This window comes from Cotesia glomerata, linkage group LG1 (genome assembly GCF_020080835.1).
Source record: "Cotesia glomerata isolate CgM1 linkage group LG1, MPM_Cglom_v2.3, whole genome shotgun sequence".
Taxonomy (NCBI): Eukaryota; Metazoa; Arthropoda; class Insecta; order Hymenoptera; family Braconidae; genus Cotesia; species Cotesia glomerata.
The window spans coordinates 22,387,651-22,412,731 of record NC_058158.1 but is presented as its reverse complement, the minus strand read 5'-3'; the positions used below and the strand labels follow the sequence as shown (position 1 = coordinate 22,412,731).

The window sequence follows — 25,081 nt, the reverse complement described above, 5'->3', positions numbered from 1 at the left end:
TTTAAACCAACGCTTTGTACCTTTATTTTTAATAAAAAAAAAAAAAAAAAAAAAAAAACAAATAAAATACAGGAATACTAAATATTATATGATTGGTTGATTTGATTGAAAGTTATTGCAATTCAAACATATTACAAAAAGTGTCTTACTAAATTTGAACTAGATTTGTGAGCTCAGAGAGCTCAAAACGTAAAGCAGTTCTGTCTTGGCTTGGATAGCTTAAAATGGCTGTAAAACCATGTATTTGAGCTCCAAAATGTCATATTTGATGAAATTTTGACCGTTATGAATTAGAAATTAGCAGAAATTTGCTAGGATGGATTTTTTTTTCAGAAAAATTTAAATGCTACGTTCAAGCTTAAATATTTTATTTTCATACTGTACAACTGAATCAATGGATTTATAGAGAAAATTTTAAATCAATTCTTGGTAGCTGAAAGTTATGAGCTTGTATACTGAAAATTGTGATAATATATAACTTGCATACAAGCAAGCTGCTGACATATATTTCAGAACTCCACTACCATTTTATAGTTGCAAATCAATTCAAGAGACTATTATGAATCTTTACTAATTTAACCAACTATGACTAAATCATCTTGGAATTCATAATTTGGTACTTCTAAATTTAATGGTGCAGGTCCTTTCCTTATTCTTCCACTAGCGTCATAATGTGATCCATGACATGGACAGTAATATCCACCAAAATCTCCAGCGTTTGCGATTGGTACACATCCTAAATGTGTACATACTCCTAAAACGATTAACCAATCAGATTTTTTGACACGCTCACGGTCATGCTGAGGATCACGTAAAGTTGAAAGGTCAACTGATTCTTCGTTTTCTATTTCTTTTACTCCCCTGTAAACATTTTTAATTAAAAATTAAAATAATTGTAAAACTAAAAAAATCAAATGGGAAGTTAAGAAATTTTATTTAAATTGACAGAACTGATTGACGTAGAAATTTAATATCTTTTAGAAGCTGGTAATTATAATTAAAAAAATTAGGAAAACGGTTGACCCTAAAGGCCATCCCTGCTACTTCCCGCTAATTCCGTTAATACCTGGGCGCTTAAAATTGCACCTACGAAGTTTTTGAGCTCTTCGAGCTCAAAAATACAGTCTGTGTGCTGTTTTGAACTCTCTAAGCTCAAGAAGATACCTCTTCTATGCTTTTGAGCTCTTTAAGCTCAAAAGTCTGATAAAAGTTTCATAGAACACTATTTTTTGAATTTTCAAACCACAATCTTTCGAATGAATAAACCGATTTTTACGCGGTTAGTGGCATTCTACGCAGTTTTTTAAGCCTCATAAAGAATTTATAAGTTTCAATTGGTCAAACCAGAAATTTCGGAGTAATTCCGAAAAAACACTTTTTTGGGTTTTCTTTCCTGCACGATATCTCTCGAACGAATCAACCGATTTTGACCGGATTAGCGGCGATCGACGTGGTTTTTTGAGGTTAAGAGCTGATTAGTTTTTGGAGTTGATCGATATAGCCGTTTATAAGTTATTCCAAAAAAACCACTTAAAAAAAAATTTTTTTTTACAGTTTTTTTTAGATTTTTTGAAATATATCGGTCCGAATTAGTCCAAATTGTATTTAAAATCTAAGTTTGGCCAAGCTCTTTCGAATAGCACCAACCGCGATGAAATCGGTTTGACCGTTCAAAAGTTATAAGAGGTTTACAAACTTACACGCACGCACGCACGCACGCACGCACACACACACACACACACACACACACACACACACACACACTCGGGGCAGAAGAGATACTGCTACCGGGCGCGTCTCCCCGAGCGGATGGGAGAACGCTCGCTGTCCTTGGATGACACTTAATCTCTTAGTTGATGAGGTACAGCGGGTAGGAGCCAAGCAAAATAACCAAACAAAATACGCTCCCGTGGACAAAACTCCCCTTTAATGGGTTGGTCGCACTAACTGACCTAACAAGACGATCGTTCTCTGCTGTGACCCACTGGGAGTGACCGGAACCTGTATCGTAGTTTCCGACGATGCAGGCCACGGCTGATGTGAGCTTGCTCTACCGAGGTGTAAGTTGCAGCAGTGGATCAGGAGCCAGCCACTTCGGGCCTTGATCAGGAAGTACGCAGTGAGTGTTAGAGGTCGGAATCTTCACCGCTCCGAGCGAGTCTAGTCCGTCCGTGTATTCCGGGACTGGCTAAGTGTCGGCTAGGCCTCAGGGAACTGGGGTAGGAGTACTATCTCCGAGGGTACACCCGTTCCTAGTTATGACAACCCGCTCCACTCCGTACGATGCGCTGGTAAATCAAAAAGTATGAGTAATTCACAGGAAACAAACAAGAATGAAAACGGGCTTCATGCCCAACAAGCAGCGATTGAAGCAAGCGCTGAAATGAAGAGAACGCAAGCGCTGGAACGCCTGGAGGAGCTGACTAATGAGTTAAATAACCTCGTTCAGTCAAAAGTCAATATCCACAAGGAGATCAAGACCAAGGCGACTAGTGTAACTAACGCCCTTCGAAGGTTCAAAAAACTGGATGAAGAATGGCGATTAGCATCGCGACGCACTCCTCGTGCTACACCGGGGCAAACCAACCAAGTTGTAGTTGTGACTGACGAAGCAATGGATACCGGAGCCGAAGGTGACGGTGAATCGGTCATCGAAGACAAACGAGAAACTGTCACGAAGACTGGAAAAAGGAAAGATCGATCCTCTCCAGACCCAACGTGCAGCCAAGTCACCAAGAAGAAGGACCTGAGACAAAGCCCTCCACAAAGAGCGACAATGCAAAGGGACGAACGGACAAAAGCGATTGCTTGGCAGAAAGTCCAGTCCAAGAAAGAACAAAGAAGGCAAAGGAAAGAACAGCTCCCAAAGCAATTTCCCGAGGAGCCCCGTCCTGAACCTAAACGGAAGAAATCGCGAAAGTGGATCAGGCCAGACGCACTGATCATCCGCCCAGCTGAGCCGGCGAAGTACGCTGAGATTTTGCGTAAAATAAAAAATGATGTCCCTGACGAGCAGGTCCGTAACTACGGTGGATAAGATCCATAAAACTAGGGCCGGAAACATGCTGATTACGCTCTCTAGGAAGAGCTCCGATAAAGGCCAAGCTTTACAGAAAACCATCGAGGGCATCCTACAAGAAGAGGCCAAAGTGATCTGCAAAGGTCCACAGGAAGACGTCGAAATCCGAGACCTTGATGACACTACAACCAGGGAAGACATTCAAGCCGCCTTGCAGATGGCAACCGGAGAATCCTGCGAGGTATCGCTAGAGGCAATTAAGATCCGAAAGGCCTACAGAGGTACCCAGACTGCCGTAGTGACTCTACCAGCAGCTGCAGCGCGGAAGATATTGGAAGGAAGCGGTAAAATCCGTATCGGCTGGGTAAACTGCCGAATTAGAGCCACGAGAAGACCAACCCAATGCTTCAAGTGCTGGCACTTCGGGCATCATGGATTTCAGTGCAAAAGTAGCGTAGACCGATCTAAGCTTTGCATCAGGTGCGGACAAGAGGGGCACAAGATCGCTGGTTGTAAGAATCCAGCCAAATGTGCATTATGCGCTGAAAACCAAAGCGCAGAGAACTCTGCCCACTACGCCGGCAACCACAAATGCCCGGTATTCCAAGAGGCGCTTCAGAGGTTAATAAACAAAAGAACATGAAGATACTGCAGCTCAACCTCAATCATTGTGAGGCTGCGCATGACCTGCTCATGCAAACTATCCGCGAACTAGAGCCTGACTTAGTACTAATAGCAGAGCCTTACGAACACCTGAATACCCAGTCTTGGGAATCTGACAGCACTACCAAGGCTGTCATCTGGTCCTGTGGTAAGCATCCCTTCCAGAGTGTAGTTCACAATGATAATGCCGGCTTTGTAGCAGCAACAGTTAACGGCATCCGTTTCTACAGCTGTTATGCACCACCTAGCCTATCCATTGTTGAATTCACTGAATTCTTGGACAAACTGACCGAGGACGCCAAGCAGCATTATCCAGTCGCGATTGCCGGTGACTTCAACTCCTGGGCAGTAGACTGGGGCAGCAAGCAGACCAATGCGCGAGGAAAAGCACTACTGGAAGCTTTTACTACACTAGATGTAGTCCAGCTCAACAGTGGTGATACGCCAACCTATACTAAAGGGGAAGCAAGCTCTATTGTAGATCTCACTTTCGTCAGCAGCAGCCTCATCAGTGGGAAATACGACTGGAAAGTGAAGTCTTTTGACACAAGCACATTGATAATAGCCCTGAATAGTGAACCGATTACTACTGGACCCGCAGAAGAAATGACCAAGGACCTGATGAAAAGAGTTGTCCAGGCCTGTGACGCAAGTATGGTCCGGAAATGCAGCATAAGCCAACGCCCGGCAGTACACTGGTGGAACGACCACATCAGCGTTCTTCGGAAAGAGTGTCTAAAGAAAAGGAGAATATCCCAGCGTGGCTATCGACGACCTAACTCTGCGGAGCTGGTCGCAGAGTACAAAAAAGCCCGTCGATTACTGAACAAAGCCATCAAGGATAGTAAGAGGCAATGCTGGAAAGAGCTCATCAACGAGGTGGACAAAGACCTGTGGGGTAGACCGTACAAGGTGGTCATGAATCACCTAAAAGTCAAACAAATGCCGGCACCCACATGCCCACAACTTCTGCAGAGAATCGTTACCGCGCTGTTTCCGCAGCAACGCGAGCTTCACTACCAGTTAGCTCAAGGAGAACTGGAGGACATTCCAACTGTCACGGAAGAAGAACTGACGGAGGCTTGCAACCGCGTAGGGAATAATAAAGCACCGGGATTAGACGGAATCCCTAACATTGCCTTAAAAACAGCTATAAAGGCAGCACCGGCATTATTCCTGGATGTTTACAACACCTGCCTCAAAGAAGGGATTTTTCCTCGAAAGTGGAAACAGCAACGGTTAGTGCTGCTTCCTAAAGGGAAAAAGCCACCGGATGAACCGTCATCTTACCGCCCACTTTGCATGCTAGATACAGCGGGTAAGATATTCGAACGCATAATTCACCAGAGAATTGAAGCAGTAGTCGACCCACTCCTGGCAGACAATCAGTATGGATTCCGGAAAGGACGATCAACCCTGGACGCAATCAAACTGGTTGTTGATACGGCCAAGGAAGCAATCGCAGGAACCAGATGGAAGGGTGGAACGAAGAAGTATTGCCTGGTGGCGACCCTAGACATCAGAAATGCCTTCAACTCCGCCAATTGGGAATGCATCATGCAGGCCCTCCAAGAGAAGAATGTACCAGAATCCTTACTTAAGATCGTAGCAAGCTACTTTGAAAACAGGGTCCTGAAGTATGACACGAAGAACGGTCCAAGGGAGTATGCTATTTCTGGAGGTGTACCACAAGGTTCAGTTCTAGGCCCGCTCCTGTGGAATATTATGTATGACGGCCTATTAAGACTAACTCTGCCAAGAAACGTCAAACTCGTAGCATATGCAGACGACGTAGCCGTAGTGATCGTTGCCAAACATCTTGACGAGATAAACCATGTGTTCGATCTCACTTTCGAGCGCGTTAACCGGTGGATGGACGCAGTGAACCTGCAACTGGCGCAACACAAAAACTGAGGCAGTGCTTATTACCAGCAGGAAAGTGGTAGAGACAATTAAGCTGAAAGTCGCCGAACAAGAAATCACATCACAACCTTATATTCGATATTTAGGAGTGATGCTTGATGCCCGACTCAACTTTAAGCAGCAGGTAGAACACGTCAGTGCCAAGGCGTCAGCAGTGGGAACAAGTCTAGCACGACTGATGCCGAACATCGGAGGGCCAAAGCAGAGCAGAAGGGTACTGTTATCATCTGTAGTCACATCGGTGCTTACATATGGTATATCTATTTGGACCAACGCTCTCGAGATGCAAGAATCATGGAGGAAGGCTGGACCAGTATACCGACGGTGTGCCTTAAGAGTCGCCAGCGCCTTCCGCACAATATCCGAGGAAGCAGTGTGCGTTATTTCCGGAACTCTGCCTCTCAGAGTCCTCGCTGAGGAAAGACGGAACCTTTATCATCGTAAAAGGTCAACTACACTAAGCGCTGAAGAGCTCAGAACTGAAGAACGGCAAAACAGCTTCGACCGATGGCAGCTCCAGTGGGACGCTGCAGAAAAGGAAGATGGACGTATCGTCTTATACCGAGGATCGACGACTGGCTGAACCGGAGTCATGGAGAGGTTAACTACTACCTTACGCAGATGTTGTCAGGACACGGCTGCTTCCGAGCCTATCTTCACCGCTTTAAGCACGACGATTCTCCGGAGTGCCCATCCTGCCCAGGTGTCGCTGAAGACGTGGAGCACGTGATCTTTGCATGTCCTCGTTTTAACCAACAGCGCGATGAATTAGAGAAGATTCTAAAAAGAGAATTCAACCGGAGACAATAGTAGAAGAAATGCTGTCATCAGAAGCTGTCTGGAACGCCACGAGCACCTTTGCCACTGAAGTGCTTACAGAGTTGCGGTCCATCGAGAGAAAAAGAGCAGAAAACAGAAACTAGAAGGGAGATAGAAATAAAAAACATCTTAGCCACCAGAAGGAAGAGCGGCAGCTAATTCCTCCCCCCGCGAAGAAATGCCTTACGGCGGTACCATGGGGGATCAGAGGATAGAAGAGAAAGGGGTTTAGGGTTTAGTGGGTAGGGGCGTTAGTGTCGAGTTAGTATGACGCTGCGTCGAGTCGCCACATATCCAGGCCAAACAGCTATGCCTAGAATCCGTAAAGTTCCCCCTACAAAAAACACACACACACACACACACACACACACACACACACACACACACACACACACACACAGACGTACGGACATCATCGCGAAAACATTCAGGAAAGCTTAAAACGTCAAGATCTGATAAAAACTCGATTTTTGCAAAACGGGGTGAAAACAATAACTTCCCGATTTTTGAAAATCTTCGATTTTCTTAGCGGGAAGTTAAAAAGTATTCTTGAATTTCATTTTTAAAAAACCTTTAGAATTTCCCGTTACTTCCGAGTTCAAAAATTTTTATTCATTCGTTGCATGATAAATAAATCTGAATTTTATCATGTACAGTGGTCGTCATTGATTTGTAACGGTTGGCAATGATTCGAGTAAAATAAAAAATTCTCAATTTGGACTTCTCTCACTAAAAATTCCACTTAATAATATGTTTAGAAAATCGATAGAAAATAAACGAAATTATGAAAAAAATTTACATAAAATTAATAATTGAAAGCTCAGAGAAACATAATTATAGAAAATTATCCAAAAACAAAAGTACTATACATAGAAATAATCAAAGATAAAAAATTCCTGTATGATCGGTAAATCACCAGAGAAATAATTTGAATATTCATAATTCACAAATAAAATATTTCAAATAAATTTGATGTTTCAATTAAAAGAAAATAAATGGAATATTAGTCTCCTGATAATTACAGTCTTAAAAATAAACAATATCAAATAATTATTTCTTAATACAAAGACATTTACTCGATCATACTATAATACAAAATTAAAATTGAAAAGGCCTAAAATTAAAAAATAGTCCATTAAAGCAATTTAATTTTTTAACCCCGCTAAGAAAATCAAAGATTTTCAAAAATCGGGAAATTATTGTTTTCACCCCGTTTTGCAAAAATCGAGTTTTCATGAGATCTCGACGTTTGAAGATCACAGGAAGCTTCTCTGACTATCCCCGCGAAGTTGTCACTTTTTTTTTTTTTTATTTTTGCACGACTCATGATGCGAAGCATCAGAGAGTGCTTTACGATCGAAAAATTTTTTTCGCCTCATTTTAGAAACTATTTTTAGTATTATAGCCTTGTTAGTTCACGGAATCAAGATATTTTGCATACTATTATCGAGATAATTTAATGGAGATTAATTCCATACTTTCTAAAAATTGATTTACTGCAATAGAAACGGAAAAAAACATCGAAATAGGTCAAAAAATTTTCCTGTCCGTCATGTATGAAACCCCGGAAACACTGTAACTTATGAAAAAATCAATTATTTGAGTTAAATTTTTTTTTTTAATTCTAATCGACGATTGTAGGTCACTGAATGCGAATGGTTAATTAATTCAGTGTCGTTTAATTACAATTAATAAAAAACGAAAACTACAAGACTGTATATCTATATATGTCCATGTAAAATTAACATGGATGGTGATATATCTATATCTATAGATATTATGTACATTTTATTCCACCAGGGGCGCTTGTGCAGTACCTTCCTACTACAGCTGTTTTTTCGGCAATTAATTTTGAACGACTTAAGTTTTTTTTTTTTTTTTTTATATTTCGTAATTAAATGAGCATTATGAGTCGTGCACTTTTGGATTTTCCAAACTTTTTTTTTTTTTTTTATAGAGGAGGTAAAATACATTTACGTATGCCAGGACTTGGTGTTGGTGCCTGGGTATGTCGGACTCAGAAGTCAATATTATTTTGCAACAATACCGACTAAACATCCTCCTCTCTCCTTTCCCCACAGATGTTACAGGGAAGACTGGATCGGGACCGCGTTAGCATTACTTCGATCCAGGCCATGTTGTGTCTCACGACACCTATTTCTTGTTACTACTGGTTTCTAATCCCTTTCTGCGATTTTTTCGTTTAAAAGGCGCTGCGCATAGGCTGCGACAGCTGACCAGTTTTCTTCTTTTGTGATCATGGAGGTTACCAAGCTCTCAGGGGAGAGCGTTGTGCCTATTGTTTCTTCGGTGCTGATTCTGTCGTCCTTCCACCGATCACACTCGAAAAACGTGTGCTCGGCGTTGTTAATTTTGCCTGGGCAGTATTTGCACGCTGGTGTGCTGTGCAAACCCATCTTGAAAAGATAGGCATTGAACTGCCCATGTCCCGTCAATAGCTGGGTTAGGAAGAAGTCCGTGTCTCCGTGCTTTCGAGAAAGCCAGACGTTGATGTTTGGGATCAGGCGCGCTGTCCATCTGCCCGTCTCTCCCGATGTCCATCGGTCCTGCCACTCTTGCTTCGTTTCCGCCTTTATCCTCGTTCTTGCGTCCTTCATGTTTTCGTCACTATCTTTAGCGTCATAGAGTTTAACTCTCTCGAACGCTAATAGGTCGATGGGCGTGGCTCCCGCAATGACCAATACAGCCGCTTCGGAAACTGTGCGGTAGGCGCAGGCAACCCTCAGAGCGCCTCGCCGCTGTGCTGCTGCTATCTTTCACCGGTAGGTCTTCTGCTTTAATATGTCTGCCCATATCTCAGCTCCATAGAGCAGTACCGAGTGGACTGCTTCTAGAAGAACTCTTCTCTTTTTTGTTCTTGGTCCCATGGTGTTGGTCATAATTCTTGCTAGGCTAGACACCGTCGTGCTGGCTTTCTGGCATGCATTATCGAGGTGTTCACGAAAAGATAGTTTCTCGTCTATCATTACCCCCAGATAGCGCAGGGCCTTTGTTGACGTTTGTGTTGTTCCTCCCATGTCCACAGCGAATGGTTTTAGGAACCATTTTTGACGAGTCAGAACGACCATCTCGGTTTTAAGCTTGCCGAGTTTCAGGTGGTGTTTATCGAGCCAAGTCTCGACGGCATCAATGGTTTCCCGAACTAGTAGTTCGGCCTCCTCTACGCTGTCTACTATTATCGTGACCGCGACGTCGTCTGCAAAGCCCGTTAGCTCTACTTGCTTTGGTAACAGAATCTTAAGAAGCTCGTCATAGTCGGCGTTCCATAAATCGGGCCCCATTATTGAGCCTTGCGGCACGCCAGCCGTTATGGCGTATTCTTGTGGTCCTTCTGTAGTTTCCGCTATTAGCTTTCTTTCTTCAAGCTAGTTGTCGATTAGTGCCAAATTCTCTGGCTTTGCGTCAAATTTGTGTTCTAGAGCGTCTAGGATATCTCCCCAATTCGCGCTGTTAAATGCGTTTTTGACATCTAGCGTTAGGAAAATGCATACTTTACGAGCTTTGAGGCTACCAGTCCATGCTTCTCTCGCTGTCCCTACGACTTTCTGGATCGCGTCGACTGTCGAACGTCCTTTCCGGAAGCCATGTTGGTTTGCGGCAAAGCCTCCAGCACGATCGATGTCGTTTCGTAGTCTTCCCTGTATAAGCTTTTCGAGCAATTTCCCAGCAATGTCCAGCATGCAAAGTGGTCTGAACGAGGAGGGTGTTACAGGGCCACCTTTGCCTTTATCTAGCAGAACCAATCTCTGCCGCTTCCAGACCGCGGGAAACGTGCCAGTTGCCAAGCATGCGTTGTAGGTGTTCAGGAGTATGTCTGGGTATTCCAGGGCTACAGTCTTGATCACCGATGCTGGGATGCCATCAGGACCGGGTGCCTTTCCTGTTTTGAGTGACTTGGCCGCGTCTTGTAGTTCCCTGGTTGTGAAGGGTGTTACTTCGCTGTTTATAGTGTAGTGTTTCTTCTCCCGCGGCGGGGTTGTCACTATGTCTGTATGTATGTGTGTGTGAGTGTGCGTGCGTGCGCGCGCGCGCGCGCGCGTGTGTGTGTGTGTGTGTGTGTGTGTGTGTGTGTGTGTGTGTGTGTGTGTGTGTGTGTGTGTGTGTGTGTGTGTGTGTGTGTGTGTGTGTGTGTGTGTGTGTGACTATGTGACTCGCTTATAACTTTTGAACGACTGAACCGATCGGAACGTACCAAACGGCGTTCTAAAGAGTTCCCTCAAACTTAGATTTACTAAGAATTTGAACCGATTCGGACCAATAGATTTTGAGAAATTTTGAAAAATCTCAAAAAAAATAAGAAAAAAATCATTTTCAAAAGTGGTTTTATTGGAATATCTTTTAAACGGCTCTATCGTTCAACTTCAAAAACTAATCCGCCCTTAAGCTTGAAAAACCACGCCGATCATCGCTAATCCGGTCAAAATCAGTTGATTCGTTCGAGAGATATTCTGAGCAAGGCCTCGTGACGTTGTCAAAATTATTTGGCAACGCAGGTAAGCTCAAAGATTCGGGGACTAGACTAGACAGACGAACGAACGAGACTCTTGTAAGGGGGGATAAGTGTTATGGCTCAAACAGGTCTTACGGCTGCACCTCCTCGCATGGGCCCCGCTGGTAACTGGTCGGGTTGTCATTATATTACCGATCAGGCTAACGCAGTCGTTGAATGGGTTGATACAGTTAACTGAGTACGAGGACAGATTAACATTAAATTCAACTCAATTCACATCTGTCCTATGATAGCGTAAATGCTTGAGGGCAGGGTTTTTCCTTGCCGGCAAACTTGGCTGTGTATTTCCTATGTGAGGGTAGGATAGATATACGTGCGTGTATAGCTCTTTTGAGCCCAGGAAACGGCCTTTTCGGAGGTAGGCGAAACTTTGAATACTACGCTGAGCTACGTAACGGGGGGGAGGGGGGGGGGAGGAGATAAAAGCAAAGCTACGTAGTTTTCTTTAAATGAGAATTATTTTGTGAAATAAATTTATAACTGTTTAATAATTTTATTTGAAATACGAATGCTAATTTTTTCTAAGGAATTATGAATAAAATGTTTGCAAAAATAATGAACTGTTAATAAATTCATTTTTTTGAGGAAAGTTCATTTATTAACAGCTAAATGATCTCTAGAAATAGTTAACAACTATTCATTAAAAGTTATTAAATGATTTATTAAATGTTATTAAATCCTATGATATTTTAAACAATCATTCATCAAAAAGGCATAATAAAGTTGTATAAAATATTAATAAATTATTTTATCAATGCATTTATTTATTTTTAATTTTCGAAAAATTTTATATATTAACGCAATTTTTTTATGATATTGCATTAACATAGGTGACTTAGATGTGGCTGGATGGCCTAATATATTAAGCAAAAATTATTATTACACCTTCAAAATAAACTTTTTTATTAATTAATATACGTATCGTTATTCTGACCATGCGCCGTATAGTCATTTTTAACTTCCCGCTAAGAAAATTAAAAATTTTCGAAAATCGGAAAGTTATTGGTTTTACCCCGTTTTGCGAAAATCGAGTTTTCATCAGATCTTGACGTTTTAAGGTCACAGGAAGCTTTCCTGACAATTCCCGCGATGGTGTCCGTGCGGCTGTATGTATGTGTGTGTGTGTGTATGTGTGTATGTATGTAAATATCTTATTACTTTTGAACGGCTTGACCGATTGGATCGAAATAGGTGGCGATCCAAAGAGTATCATTGCCATTAAATTTCGTGAAAATTTAAATCGATTCGGTTTGCTAGATTTTGAGAAATCTGAAAAATAAAATTTCCAAAAAATTAAAAACTCTTTGAGCTCGGAAAGCTCGAAATAACATATAAATTATATTTTTGAGTTCGAAGAGCTCACAAACGTCATAAGTTCAATTTTAAGGACTTAGATATGGAATTAGCGGGAAGTTGCAGGGATGCCCTTTAAAGTCAACCGTTTTCCAGATTTTTTTCAGAGATACGCTGTATAGCCAATTCAGCTATACAGCAGATTATCAAATTGACGATCCGTATCATTATTTTAAGCCTTACATTCAGTTGATTCAACTATATAGATCCTCACGCTGACAAAACAGTTGCCTGTTTTGACGAAACTACATATATTTACTTACAAGAGCTATTCTATGTATGCTTAAGTGAAACAAATGAACCCTTAAATTAGAAAACCGGATCATTATTTTAAGGATACGTCATTTGAGGATACGTTGGATAGTCATTTTAACAATATTTTTTTTCTGTGCAGACAATATTGTGTAAAAAAACCACGTTCCATCAGGACGGGGAGGGGGGGGGGGTCACGAGAAAAGCTACGTTAGGCTACATGAGGGGTGAGAGGGGTCTAAAAGGGGCTAAAATATGACCACGTAGTTTATGGACGCTCCCTAAGAGCGGATTAGTATTTGGAATTGATCAGTAGAGCCGTTTGAAAGATATTAAAAAGAAACCACTTTTGAAAAAATTTTTTTTGTAGTTTTTTTGAGATTTTTCAAAATCTACCGGTCCAAATCGGTTCAAATTGTAAACACTATTGTCAATTACTTGGGTGGATTTTTATGGATGGAATATGATCTTAAAATTGAAAAATTGACAAAATTTTTTTTAAATCTTTAATAAATAGTATGTAAGGAGAAGGTACGAAACCATATTTTCGAATTTCAGACTGTCGTTCGTTTGTATCGAACTGTTTTATCTTCAAATGACCTACGCAGTAGGTTCCTTTTATGTTTTCTGTTTTCTTCTGGTATTTCTCTTGTTAGCAAAATTTGCCATCATATTGACATTCTAATTTACTTGATAACTACCTTTCATTTCCCTTATGTCTAAACGATAGTGTTTAATAGATTTTTTTCTCATATTTATAACGTGCAATTTTCCCGATTTTTTTGGTTTTTTGAGATTTTTTGAAGTTATACTTCTTTTAGCGCGTTAGGGAAAAATTATGAAAGTAAATTTTTAAGATGCGCGCGCACACTGTCACGAAAAACCGACACCCTGAAGTTAGCTAGTCAACATTTTAGTTTTTCAAAAAAAGTTACCAACAAAGTAAAAGTAAGGACATCTACGTATGTTTGCGTGAGAACTAGCAACTGTATTCACGATATTTATTCAAATGTTTCTGAATCTAAAAACGTATTTTATATCATTCCAAATAAAATAAATATATAATAATAAATATACATAAATATATATTTTCAACTTCCCGCTAAGAAAATTGAAATGTTTTCAATAATGGGAAGTTATTGATTTCGGTCCGATTTTCGAAAGCCTAGTTTTCATCTGATGTCCACGTTTTGAGGTCCCAGGATGCCATTCTGACTATTCTTGCCGATATGTCCGGCCGTGTGTGTGTGTGTGTGTGTGTGTGTGTGTCGTACGGTTTCTCAAAAACGAATCAACCGATCGAATTCTACGATACGTCATTTGAAAAGGTTTATCAAAACTTAAATCTGATTAGATTTGAGAGTTAATCCATCGAGCCATCGAGAAAAAATTAAACAAAAAAATCAGAAAAAAATTTGAATTTATATGTTTTTTAAAAACAACCATAAAGCGTGCGAAAAAATCATAATAAAACCATATAAATATTTTTTGTGATGAAAAAACATGCATCGAATGCTTTTTTGAAAATTAAAATCGAACGACGCATTCAAAAGTTAGAGTTGTTTAAAAATTCCCAAAAATTTTTTTTCGGTATTTTTCTGAAATATCTTCGAGATTTCTCAACTAATCAATATAAACTTGTACGATTTTTTTTTTTTTTAAAAACTGCGTCGAATGCTTTTTTAAAAAAGAAAATCGAACAACACATTCAAAAGTTATCGTTGATTAATAAATACATTTTGAGCTCGAAGAGCTTAAAATGTTAAAAACTGTGCTTTAAGCTTGAAAATTTCAAATATTAACCAAAAAGCACATTTTAAGGTGCTAAAAATGCAAACTTAGCGGGAAGTTCTAGCAGGGTTTGCCTGCGCGGTCAACTGATTTCCAGATTCTTTTAATTATGTAGGAACAATTTTTTTATGATATTTAAATAAACTGTATTTAACTATATAATGCGTTATAATAAAACTTTCAATATATTGAATGCCTTTTTTTCTATTATTAGTGTCGTTTTTTCTACAAACGTAGAATAACGTGGAGGTAAAATTTTTAAAAAGATTTATATCTTGTTACGCCAAAGAAGTATAACTTCTCACGTGCGTACATAGGCACACACACACTTTTTTTTCAATTTTAAAACGTTAATGGGACAAGATTTCAGATTCAAATACAGTGGAACAAAATACATAAAAATCGTACTCAATCTGAATCCAAAAAATTTTTTTCGTCTCGATAATTTCGATTTTCATGATTTATTGCAATTTTTTTGGGTGTTCAGATTCAGATTCAGTAAATTGAAATACATAAAAATCACACTTGATCCGGATCTACAGAAATTTTTTCATCGCTGTGACTGCAGTTTTTCGCAATTTTTCGAGGTTTTTTGCATTTTACTCAAAACTGGAGGGTGACCGGGCCAAACGGACTTCAAATTCGGATTCAGCGGGTCGAAATATGTGTCTGTAGGTGGGTCCGATCCAAAGTACAAACAACTTTTTTTTTTTTGTGTGCAGGTGTTATTTAAGGGGAGGGGGGTTATAACATTCAATTATTTCTAGAGTAGATCAATACTTTAATTCAAAAACTAGCAGAAACTGCATATGATAAGACAAATGTCCTTGTTTACCTAGTAATTGATTAAAAGCAAAAATTTTTTTTAATTTACTCGCTGAAAATTGACAAAACTGTCGGTTAGACGATTTTTAAATATTTTCTATTGCAATTGATTTTAATAAAAAAAAAAAAAAAATGAAAATTTTAAGATGATGGTTAACGTCAGTATCACATTATTGTACTATTATCAATCAACAAAATCAATGCCGTGCATTTATAAAGAAAAGAAAACAAAAATACAATCGGACCTCATCATAAACTATGCGCTATCTCTTTTATAAGCCAGGTATCGTTATAATCTGAGAAAGAAACTAATCGTTTTATAGCGAGATTCAAATGTATTAATTTTATTGACTCAAATACTTTTTAATCTTACCGATGACGAATAAATAGAGGTTTTCCTCGCCATTTGAAAACCATACTTTGTCCTTCTGGAATGTTAGATAGTTTCACTTCAATTTTGGAAACAGCTAAAACATCTGCAGAAGGTGCCATACTTAGGACAAGACTTTGAACTACACTCTTTGCTCCATATGCTGTAGCTAAGCCAGTACCTTTATAGTAGTTAGAAAAATAATCAACGGTCAATCAACGATCACTAGCAAACTAGAAAATTAAAAACAAATCATTAATTACCAGCTGCAACGGCATATGCAATATTTTCTTTCTCGGGCGCATTTCCTCGGGTGTTGGCAGTTGGATCTTTTGAAATATCTTTTCGATAATTATCAAAACTTGGTACTCGAATATCGGTATGAGCCAAACGGTGCTGAGAAATTTGAGTGCTCACTACGTGGTATGAAAATAATAAAAAAAATAGTTTTATTAATGATTAAGATAATCACATCATAATGCATTACATAATTTTTGAGTATTGCGTTGTGTTATGAATTAAGAAATGTATAAAAATACTTCCATTACAATTATTAAAATTTTTATACCAACCTGCGGGTCCAGAGCTAATGCGGATAGGCCCAGTATAACCATTTTGAGCAAGAGTGTAGGAGGTTTTCGGAGTAATAGAAGGAATGGTAGTAACTTTCTCTTTCTTGCCCTTATTTATTGTGACAATACATGATGATCCATTTGACACAGCAGTAGTAGATGCTCTCAGAAAATAAGTAACATTCACGGACTTAGTTATTGCGTTCATTTTTACTATAACGTTAAAATGCTATTATTCAAATTAATAGATGCGTATTTTTTTTTTTTTTTTTTTATATTAATTGCCAATCAGACCACTACATAAGATGGACCATCACCACTAAATATATGCATATGTATATATATTATACCATATGATGTAAGTATAACGGTGGAGACAGTGGAGACAGTTACGAAAGATAAAGGTTGCTTTCCATTTACGAGTTACAATCTAACGTACAATGAGAGACAATGGGCGTGTTTGGCCGAAGTACTTACTAAACTTAGTAAGCCAGTTAGCATAAAAAAAATTAAAATCTTACAACCTAACTACAGTCGACGCTCTCTGTATTGGACCTCTCTGTATTTGACCGCTCTCTGTATTTGACCACATTCTTTCTCTGTATTTGACGATTTTACACAGCTCTTATGGACAAGGACGAGTCAAATACAGAGAATGGTCCTGTACGGGCGAGTCAAATACAGAGAGCGTTGACTGTATAGCGCTTTTCGGCCAGGACACACTTACTGGCTTAACATATATAACACATAACACCGGTTTATGTGGCTCACTGAATTTGGCCCCACTTTTTTCGATTTTCGGATTTTTTTTATTTTTAATTGTTTGTTCGCCGTTTGTTCGTTAATGTTCGAATGTAAAAATCGTTTGTTCGTCTTTTATTTATTTATAATTAATTAAACAAATGGTCACCCTTAAGTTGGCCCCCCTTACTAGATATCTTTATTTTTATCGCTCAGATTAATTAATTTTGATCAATTATCGTTTGTTCGACGACTATTGGTGATTGTTCGATCATAAAAATAATCAAATTCCCAATTATTAATTATTTTATATCTAATAAGCAAACCCTCAATTCACGCCTACACTGCGCATGCGCCGATTTTGTCCATCAGCTGGCAATGGCCGTATTTACTAGCGTTTTGTTAACGAGTGCGTTTATACTGTCTAATTATTTCTTATGTAGATCAAAAAAATATTGAAAACTTCAACAATACTTCGACAAAAAAATGTGGGTGAAGACGGCCAATTAGTCGTTAGAGTACGATTAGCGTGGTTTTAATAAATTCAGTCATTTTTAATGATATTGAATATTAACAAGCATATGGGTGATTCTCTGTAAGGACGTCTTAAATCTGTACAAAACTGTCCGACCAAATTATTTTTGATTTTATTGGAAAAAATTAACAAGGGCTACAAAACTATCAGCTTAGTTATAATAAATAAACAGCCGAATTAATTTTTGCTTTTTCGATATTTGTGTATCTTTTGCCATGTAACATTACTGGGGACTGACTGCGAACGCACTGATTTTTCTTATCAAATTGAGAAAAATCAAGCAAACTATTCCAATGCATTCAACTTTTCAAGTTCTCAATGAATGTTTACATGAATTAGAATGATATTAAGACTTAGGTATCCAATTTTATAAATCAAAATAGTTGTCAGGGGACTGAGTTTTGAAGTCGCCCAGACACATATTTCCAGCACAAACGGTGCTTTGACACTAAATAAAATGGCGATAAAGCGCTAACAGCCCTATGATTATTAACTTAAGGCTAGTTAGATCCTTATAAACCTTACAAAAGGTAAAATAACACGCTAGATTTTTTTTTTTGGCTTTGAACTTCTAGCAGGGGACTAATCTTAAAATGCCTGCGACAAACTTTGGTTTAATGAAGTTAATGAAACAAATTAACTTTCGGTACTTTTATTAAAGAAGATTATTAGTTAACTAATTAAGTTTATAAACATTATGGACCAAAATATATATTATTGACGAATAACTTAAAATTTAATCTTAAAGTTTTAATTTTGGGACTGGGACATCCCAGGGGACTGACATTTCGGTGGTTTACGAATGTATAGCAAAAAAACCAAAATTTATTCCATTTTAGTTTTCAATGCTCCAAATAGAAACGTTTTTTTACTTTTGTAATAAAATTTATTTAGTAACAAAATAACAATTTTTCTAATAAAAAAATGCCTGGGACAGCAAAAAACATCCTTACAGAGAATCACCCAATAGAAATTTCGGTGATTTCTAATTATTCTAAGAATATTTTAGAAGTACAACTTTCGTGTTAAAATGATACTATTCATTACCATGCAATAGGAGATAGTTATAATACTTGTATTTTATAATAAAATTAATAATTTCTAAATTCATTACGTAGTTCAAAAAATGTAAATGTAATGCACACACAATCTGTTTTTGTTGAAATGATGATTATTTATAAGTTCAAGAAATATATTGCAGGGACATTTAGTAGAAATTCATTTAATATGGAAGAATAAACTTATTATATATATATATATACTCTATAAACAGGATTTTATTTTAAAAAATTATTTATTCACGTCTATATTAACTTAATTGACATAAAAGTTACATAGCAGTGACTTTACAATTTTTAATTTTATTTAACGAAAAAATTTGTTCGGAAAAATTTTTTTTTAAAAATTGCATCTTTTATTTTTTTAGATTTCTACATTTCAGTTTTTTATTATAATTTTTCTTGGCCACAATTTAAGCTAAGTTAATTTTCATGTCAGGTAACCGGAGAGCTCGGTGCACTCACTAAGTCAATAATGTTATTTCAATAAATATGAATTAAGTATAAGTCAACATTTTATTAATTATGTTAATTAGTGGATACAATCCACCTTTTTACCGTTATGAAAAATACAGAACTCTTTTGTTCATATATCTTAATTATTAGAAAATTAAAGTAATTTTTCTAGATTATTTTTCTGGCGTTAACCAAAAATTACTTTCCATCATTTTCAAGGATTATCTTCATTGTTTCTAAAATAAACAAGAATGAAATTAAAGCTTCTTTAACAAACTTTTTGAAATGCTAAATGGTTGACGGTTTTATGATTAAAGGAAAATGATTAAAGTAAAAGAATCATTATTAATAAATAATGTACTTATTAATAATCATCGAAAAACATCTAATGTCTATATAGTCCATTTACTTGCATGACGTCCAATATATGCACTTAACTCATAAAGCTGTTTGTAGAGTAAACAAAAAGAGTAATTGCTTTAATTACATATGAATTTAACTTATATGTACATATGTGTGTGGGTGTGTATATCATACAACTGTTTTTAATTTGTTTCTTTGCTAAAATGATAGGCCTGTTTATAATTCTGTTAAAAATGTATATAAGTATATATGATTGTTGATAAACTATTAGTTAACCTCAAAAAATGTGCAGATTTTTTTTTATGTATCGTGTTTTGTAATTTTTTTCATTGAAAATTGTTAATTATGATGAAAGAAATTTCTTTCTAAAAATTAATCAACCACTAAAAAATTATGGAGATTAAACACTGTACATAATTTTGTTATGAAAAATGGACATTAAACATACCTATGTAGAATAAGAAATTTTTTTCTAGTAAAAGTGTATACATTTGACATTCTTGGACATTTTAATTGTAGTTTCAATATTGTCTTTTAATTAAAAAAAATAACTTTGTAATTTTAATAAAAGTAAATAATCAAAAGGTTTCATAAAACTTCATTTTAATTAAAAAAAGTTCATTTTTTTAATTTACATTTACATAATTCTAAGATAACGGTGTTTTTTTATCTCGAACTAATCATTTTTTCTTTATAGGGTTAGGCATACGAAATTCTTTATCCTGTTATTACTCTCGTTTCGGTTAGACAGTGATCATTTAATTATTTATTTAATAAAAGTACTTGTCCTCTTTGTAAATGCGTCTAAATGACAAAGCTAAAAAATACTTTGATGGACAATTTTTTATTTTGCAATTGATTCTTTCATATTTAATCAATTTATTAAAATACTCTTGTTAAGCTTATTCGTAGCATCCCCTGTAGTAAATTAAATCTATCTAATTAATAAAAAATAAATATATGGTATTAATTTTTAGTATAAATTTATAAAAGAATTTCAAATTGTTAATTATAACCATAAGAACTTACAATACATTGATATGAAATTAATTTTCAGATGAAATACTTTTTTTTTAAGTAATCTTCGTTTTGTTCGCAAGATGCTGAGTTTGTTAGACTGAAATTTTTTTTCTTATGGAGTTCAATCGCTTGGTTATTTTTCTCCTATTTTCGGTAAATCTCCTAATTTTCTACTAATTTGAAACCTATAATAAAATACTATAAATTAGAATATTTGAAATTGCATTTTATTGTATATTCCTGTCAGTCTTATATAGTTAAATAAAAATTGTTTTGAATTAACGACACTCAATATCCAAGTTGTCAACAAGCCAGCACCTGTCTCATTGTTTTAAATATCGTCTTGATTTTTACACAGTAGTTGATCTGTTTCAGCTAAATCATCAAACAGATGTTTAAGTAGATTAAACAAAGAAAAACTAATTGTCTATTTATCTCCATACTTTAATATCACTTTCGGGATGATTCAGAGTACATGTTTGAACCAAACGCATAATTAAGGTCTAATGCTCTGTCCTAAAAAATGATTAAAAAGTTATTAATTGTTTATAATTATAATTATCAAAATTACACAGCCCACTAATTTTGAAATTACGTTTAATATGAATCCGCTATGTCTTTAAGACTGCTGGCAGAATAAGAGCAAAAGTTGATAGTCTTCATTGAACAATCGCGGGTTAAAGCAATAAATTTTTTTTTTTTGTCATTAAATCATCAGAATTTTCTTTAATATTAATAGATTCTTGTTCTTTATGATTTGATATCTTAATTCAAATTTATCTTTTATTAAATAAACTATGGAAATATACTGTAATAATGATATGAACACCATCAATAAAATTTATAAACGTTCCTCAACTTTTGTAATATTGAATACTTATTAAACAACAATGTCGAATATCCATGAAAATATCCACCAACACAGTAAAAATCTCATCTTATGTAAAAATCAGCAAGTATATTAACGCAGTTTTCTATTCTATTTTGCAATTTATCCTTCCAAGTTTTAAACGGGTTATCAAAGATATGTTTGCATAACTGTTTCATCGATCAACCCATGGATGAGCTTAGAGAGATTTATTCACCAGTCTCGTTCAACTCAATCGTACCATTCATTACAGTAGCTAACGTTGATAACCAATGTTCAGTGAGAAAATTCATTCATGCCTACTTATTAAATATCAATTAGTAATTAGACTAAATATAAAAAATGCTCACAAATTTTAATTTATAAATAAAAGGACTCACCGTGTCTTATAAAATAATTCATCAGACACACCGTCAGTCGAAAATGATTTTTTACTGTTTTTAAAATAGGTCTATTTATTGAACTGGATTCATTTTTTTGATGGAGTTAAATGATTTGGTTATAGTTTTTTAAGTCTTTATATTTAATCTATTAATAAAGTTATTTTCGTTTGATAGTAAAATATTTCATTGTAAGTATAAAACATCAAAGTTAAACCGACTTCCTGTAATTGTCTCGAATTTTAATTTCTCTCAGATTTTCCTAAGGAAAATAACACCAGTCATCATTATAATTGCTAATAATTTCAAACTCTTTTATTAATATATCACAATGAATATTATGAAATTTTTTCTAAATCAGGCTTTTTAATTAAGCACTTAAGTCACAAATTTATAAAAGTACACTCAAATTTCATCATTTAATCCAAACTTCTTCATTTCTTAAATAATTTTAGTAATTATACAAATCAATGTTCATTCTTAGTTAAAAACCAAGTCAAAATACTAAAGTTATTTTTATAAGATACCACATAGTGAAGATTCATTTCAAAACATTCAGAAAAATCAATTATATAAGTATTGAGACACTGAAGTCAAATAATTTATCTTTTACTAATTTATTTTAAGATTTAAATTAATTACTCAATGAAAGATAATAAAAATTAAGCAGATTCAATTAATTACTAAAGAATCTATATTACTTGAATAGCAATGTGAAAATGATAAAAATAAGTCACACAATTATAAATTAAAATATTTTGAAGTTTATATTTTAAAAAAAAAATTAGCTTAAAATTTTTTAAATTAAAGATCGAAACTTAATATTGCATATTTAATCTAAAAATACTATATTTTAATGTTAACTATAATTGCTTATCATTATTACTATTTATCATTGGTCATTTTTTCTAAAAAGTATAAAAATAAAATCACAAGAACATAACATTCTTTAACTCGTTAAAAAATCACAATTGAATGACTCATTGTGGTTCTAAAACATAAAAAACTCCGTGAGGCTGCAATTGAGTGCTAGGTGACACATACTCAGGTTTCACTTTGAGGTCATTGAATTTTTCCAACTACCTGATATTTTCCTACAGTATGCAAAATAATGACCGACATCATAAGCTGCTACTCCAGACAATCTGAAAATTTACATAGAATAATAATTTTTAGTTCTAAATACATACATGTAAAAATAATATAAAATAAGGTTAACTAACCGGTAACATAAGTCAATATAAATTTCATCCTTATTGTGAGCTTTCAAAGTAATTTTAGCTGGAAGTTCGCTTAATGTACAGGTACGTCCAGATGATTCCTTGCTACTTCCACGAATATCTAATTCAATAAAAATGCACTCTTTAGGAGTATAATGACGCGTTTGTTTCCCAGATTTACACGATGAACACGAAACATTAAAAATTTTCGGATGAAAATCTAGAGCTTTTTCCAATGAAGATAATCCGTATTTGATTATTACATTATGGTTAACGAATAGAACTGGTAAAATTTTTGTGTAAGAGCAACCACAACCTGGATTCGAACACATCATCTCTTCAAGTACTCCAGGTACCTCTTGCAACAATGTCTTCCACAAATTTATAATATTGTCTTGACAATTAATAGTCTGACATAGCACAGAGCTTTTCGAACCTTTGTCAGATATCTTCTGCAATTTCCCATCATTTGTTCCAATGTATAATGGATGCAGTAGTGATAGTCTCTTTTCATAAATTTTTTTAGATGGCCCACTGTTCATAAAATCTGATAAAAATTTAAAAACTGGAATATTAGATTGTGTGAGAAATTCATGAAAGTTTGGATGTTCTAGTGCACTATGAAATAATACTTGAACAATCGTGTCAAAAGGACACGTATTGTATACTATCCAATTTTCTTTACTGAAAAAAACCGAACCAGATAAATTTCCATTATTTAAAACAAAAATTTTTTTCACTTTTTCATTAATTAAATTGTTTTGGAGTTTTACTTCAGGATAATTCTGAAAATATTTGGTTTCGTTTTTATTGTCCATCTTATTCTTATTTATCTCTTCTACAGCTTTAAGTAAACAATCATTATTTACTTCAATAGAAGGTAAGTCAGTTGTAATATTTACATTTTTCTTGTTATCATTATGATTGTTTTCATTTGGACTAATTTCTGTGATTTGTGTCGACGATGAAACGTTTTCCAAGTTCTCCGATTTAATCGAATAATCATGATCATGGGAAATTGAGGAATCGTTATTTGGGCTTTCACTATTAACAAATATAACATCGTTATCATTTTTTTCATCATTTTCTTCTTTTGTTGGATTTTCACAAGCTGTCCATGCATTTCTAGCAGTTTTTTCCTTTCCTTGCCCTTTCCAGTTTTCAAACCATTTTCCGTGTTCACATTCATTCATGTCATCCTTAAATTGATTATCGACAATGAACTTATTGACTTTAGCTCGAAATATACAAATCCCACCTAATAATTGTGATATGTGAAGCTTTAAAAATTTAAGAATCGTAGTAGGTAATTTAACTTGTTGCTCTAAATCCAATTTTAAAGTCACCTTCTACGAAACAAGATGTTCCTCTAGACATCGTCTCTGGAGTGCAAATATTTGTAAAAATTGGAAACTCTTTAATTTTTTCTAGTAGTCTGTCATATAAACCACGTACACGAAAGCTATTTAGATTCGACCCAGTAAAAATAATTGTATTAGCTTTTCGACTTAAATTATCGACCCACGTTAAAATGGAGACAGACCAACCGAGGTGATCTGTATCAAAATTAGAAAGCTTATCCAGAAGAATTTTGTCGTCCGAATCAGGTTCATCTAAATCACTTTCTGCGACTTTAATGTTTCTATCAGAAATAAATCCCTCCAAGCGTTTTCTGGCGTCTAAAGGGGTCATACAGTTATTATCAACAGCAATTATTGAATCTTCAAACTCTGTGTTCGCAACAATTAGCATTAAAATAAAAATTTCTTCCAGTTGTTTTAAATCTCGACAGTCAACAATTAGCGCCATGCAACGGATAAAAAAAGTCTTAACTATTTTACTTAATGCTGATTCAAAACACTTCCACCTAGACACAGAATGGATGAAATGTGCAGTATCTAATCTAATAAACGTGTTGGGGCGTTTATTAGTTCCAGTAATTAATGCTTCAAAACAAAAATTAATATATTCTTTTAATGTTTTATTATTAAAAGCAATCGACATCGCATTTAAGAGGGCTTTTGAGCCATCAGAAACTGCTTGGCTGGGTAATTTAACTTTCTGTACCCATCGCGAGAGCCAAAACGCGATGAAAGAAGTGTCATGTACCTCCGACAACATTTGATACACGGCTACTGAAGTTCCATTAAAATTTATCACAATTTCGTACAAAAAAATATAACCTGTCTTGTCGCCTCTTGAATCGATGAGTTTTTTTGCAACACCACCGGTTGCATCTATACATACACATGAATATTGCCGATGTGTGCGTTGATATTCACTGTATGCTTGAAACTGCGTTGGAGTTGCATAAAATACATA

The 25,081-nt window shown here is 35.7% G+C and overlaps 1 protein-coding gene and 2 long non-coding RNA genes across 3 annotated transcripts; 1 reads left to right on the top strand and 2 right to left on the bottom strand.

The window, feature by feature from the left end:
- Positions 1 to 351: 351 nt before the first annotated feature.
- On the bottom strand, positions 352 to 16,494 carry LOC123260589 (cytochrome b-c1 complex subunit Rieske, mitochondrial). Its single transcript, XM_044721772.1, has 4 exons — positions 16,119 to 16,494; positions 15,810 to 15,962; positions 15,550 to 15,727; positions 352 to 861 (listed from the first exon to the last, which is right to left on the bottom strand). Exons 1-4 carry the CDS (start codon positions 16,324 to 16,326, stop codon positions 576 to 578), a joined length of 825 nt encoding a protein of 274 aa, XP_044577707.1. The 5' UTR covers positions 16,327 to 16,494; the 3' UTR covers positions 352 to 575.
- Positions 16,495 to 16,784: 290 nt separating this feature from the next.
- LOC123267471 lies at positions 16,785 to 18,504 on the top strand. Its single transcript, XR_006510045.1, has 2 exons — positions 16,785 to 17,444; positions 18,365 to 18,504. It is a non-coding gene; the product is annotated as an uncharacterized LOC123267471 (long non-coding RNA).
- A 321-nt stretch (positions 18,505 to 18,825) lies between these two features.
- LOC123267465 lies at positions 18,826 to 21,533 on the bottom strand. The gene is made up of 2 exons (XR_006510042.1): positions 20,301 to 21,533; positions 18,826 to 20,209 (listed from the first exon to the last, which is right to left on the bottom strand). It is a non-coding gene; the product is annotated as an uncharacterized LOC123267465 (long non-coding RNA).
- Between the last annotated feature and the right edge of the window lie 3,548 nt (positions 21,534 to 25,081).

Coding starts and splice junctions, on each gene's coding strand:
- LOC123260589 (XM_044721772.1), bottom strand. CDS start 16,326: ATGAACGCAATAACTAAGTCCGTGAATGTTACTTATTTTCTGAGAGCA. Junction 15,963..16,118: donor CATTAGCTCTGGACCCGCAG/GTTGGTATAAAA, acceptor CATACCACGTAG/TGAGCACTCAAATTTCTCAG. Junction 15,728..15,809: donor TGCATATGCCGTTGCAGCTG/GTAATTAATGAT, acceptor ACTACTATAAAG/GTACTGGCTTAGCTACAGCA.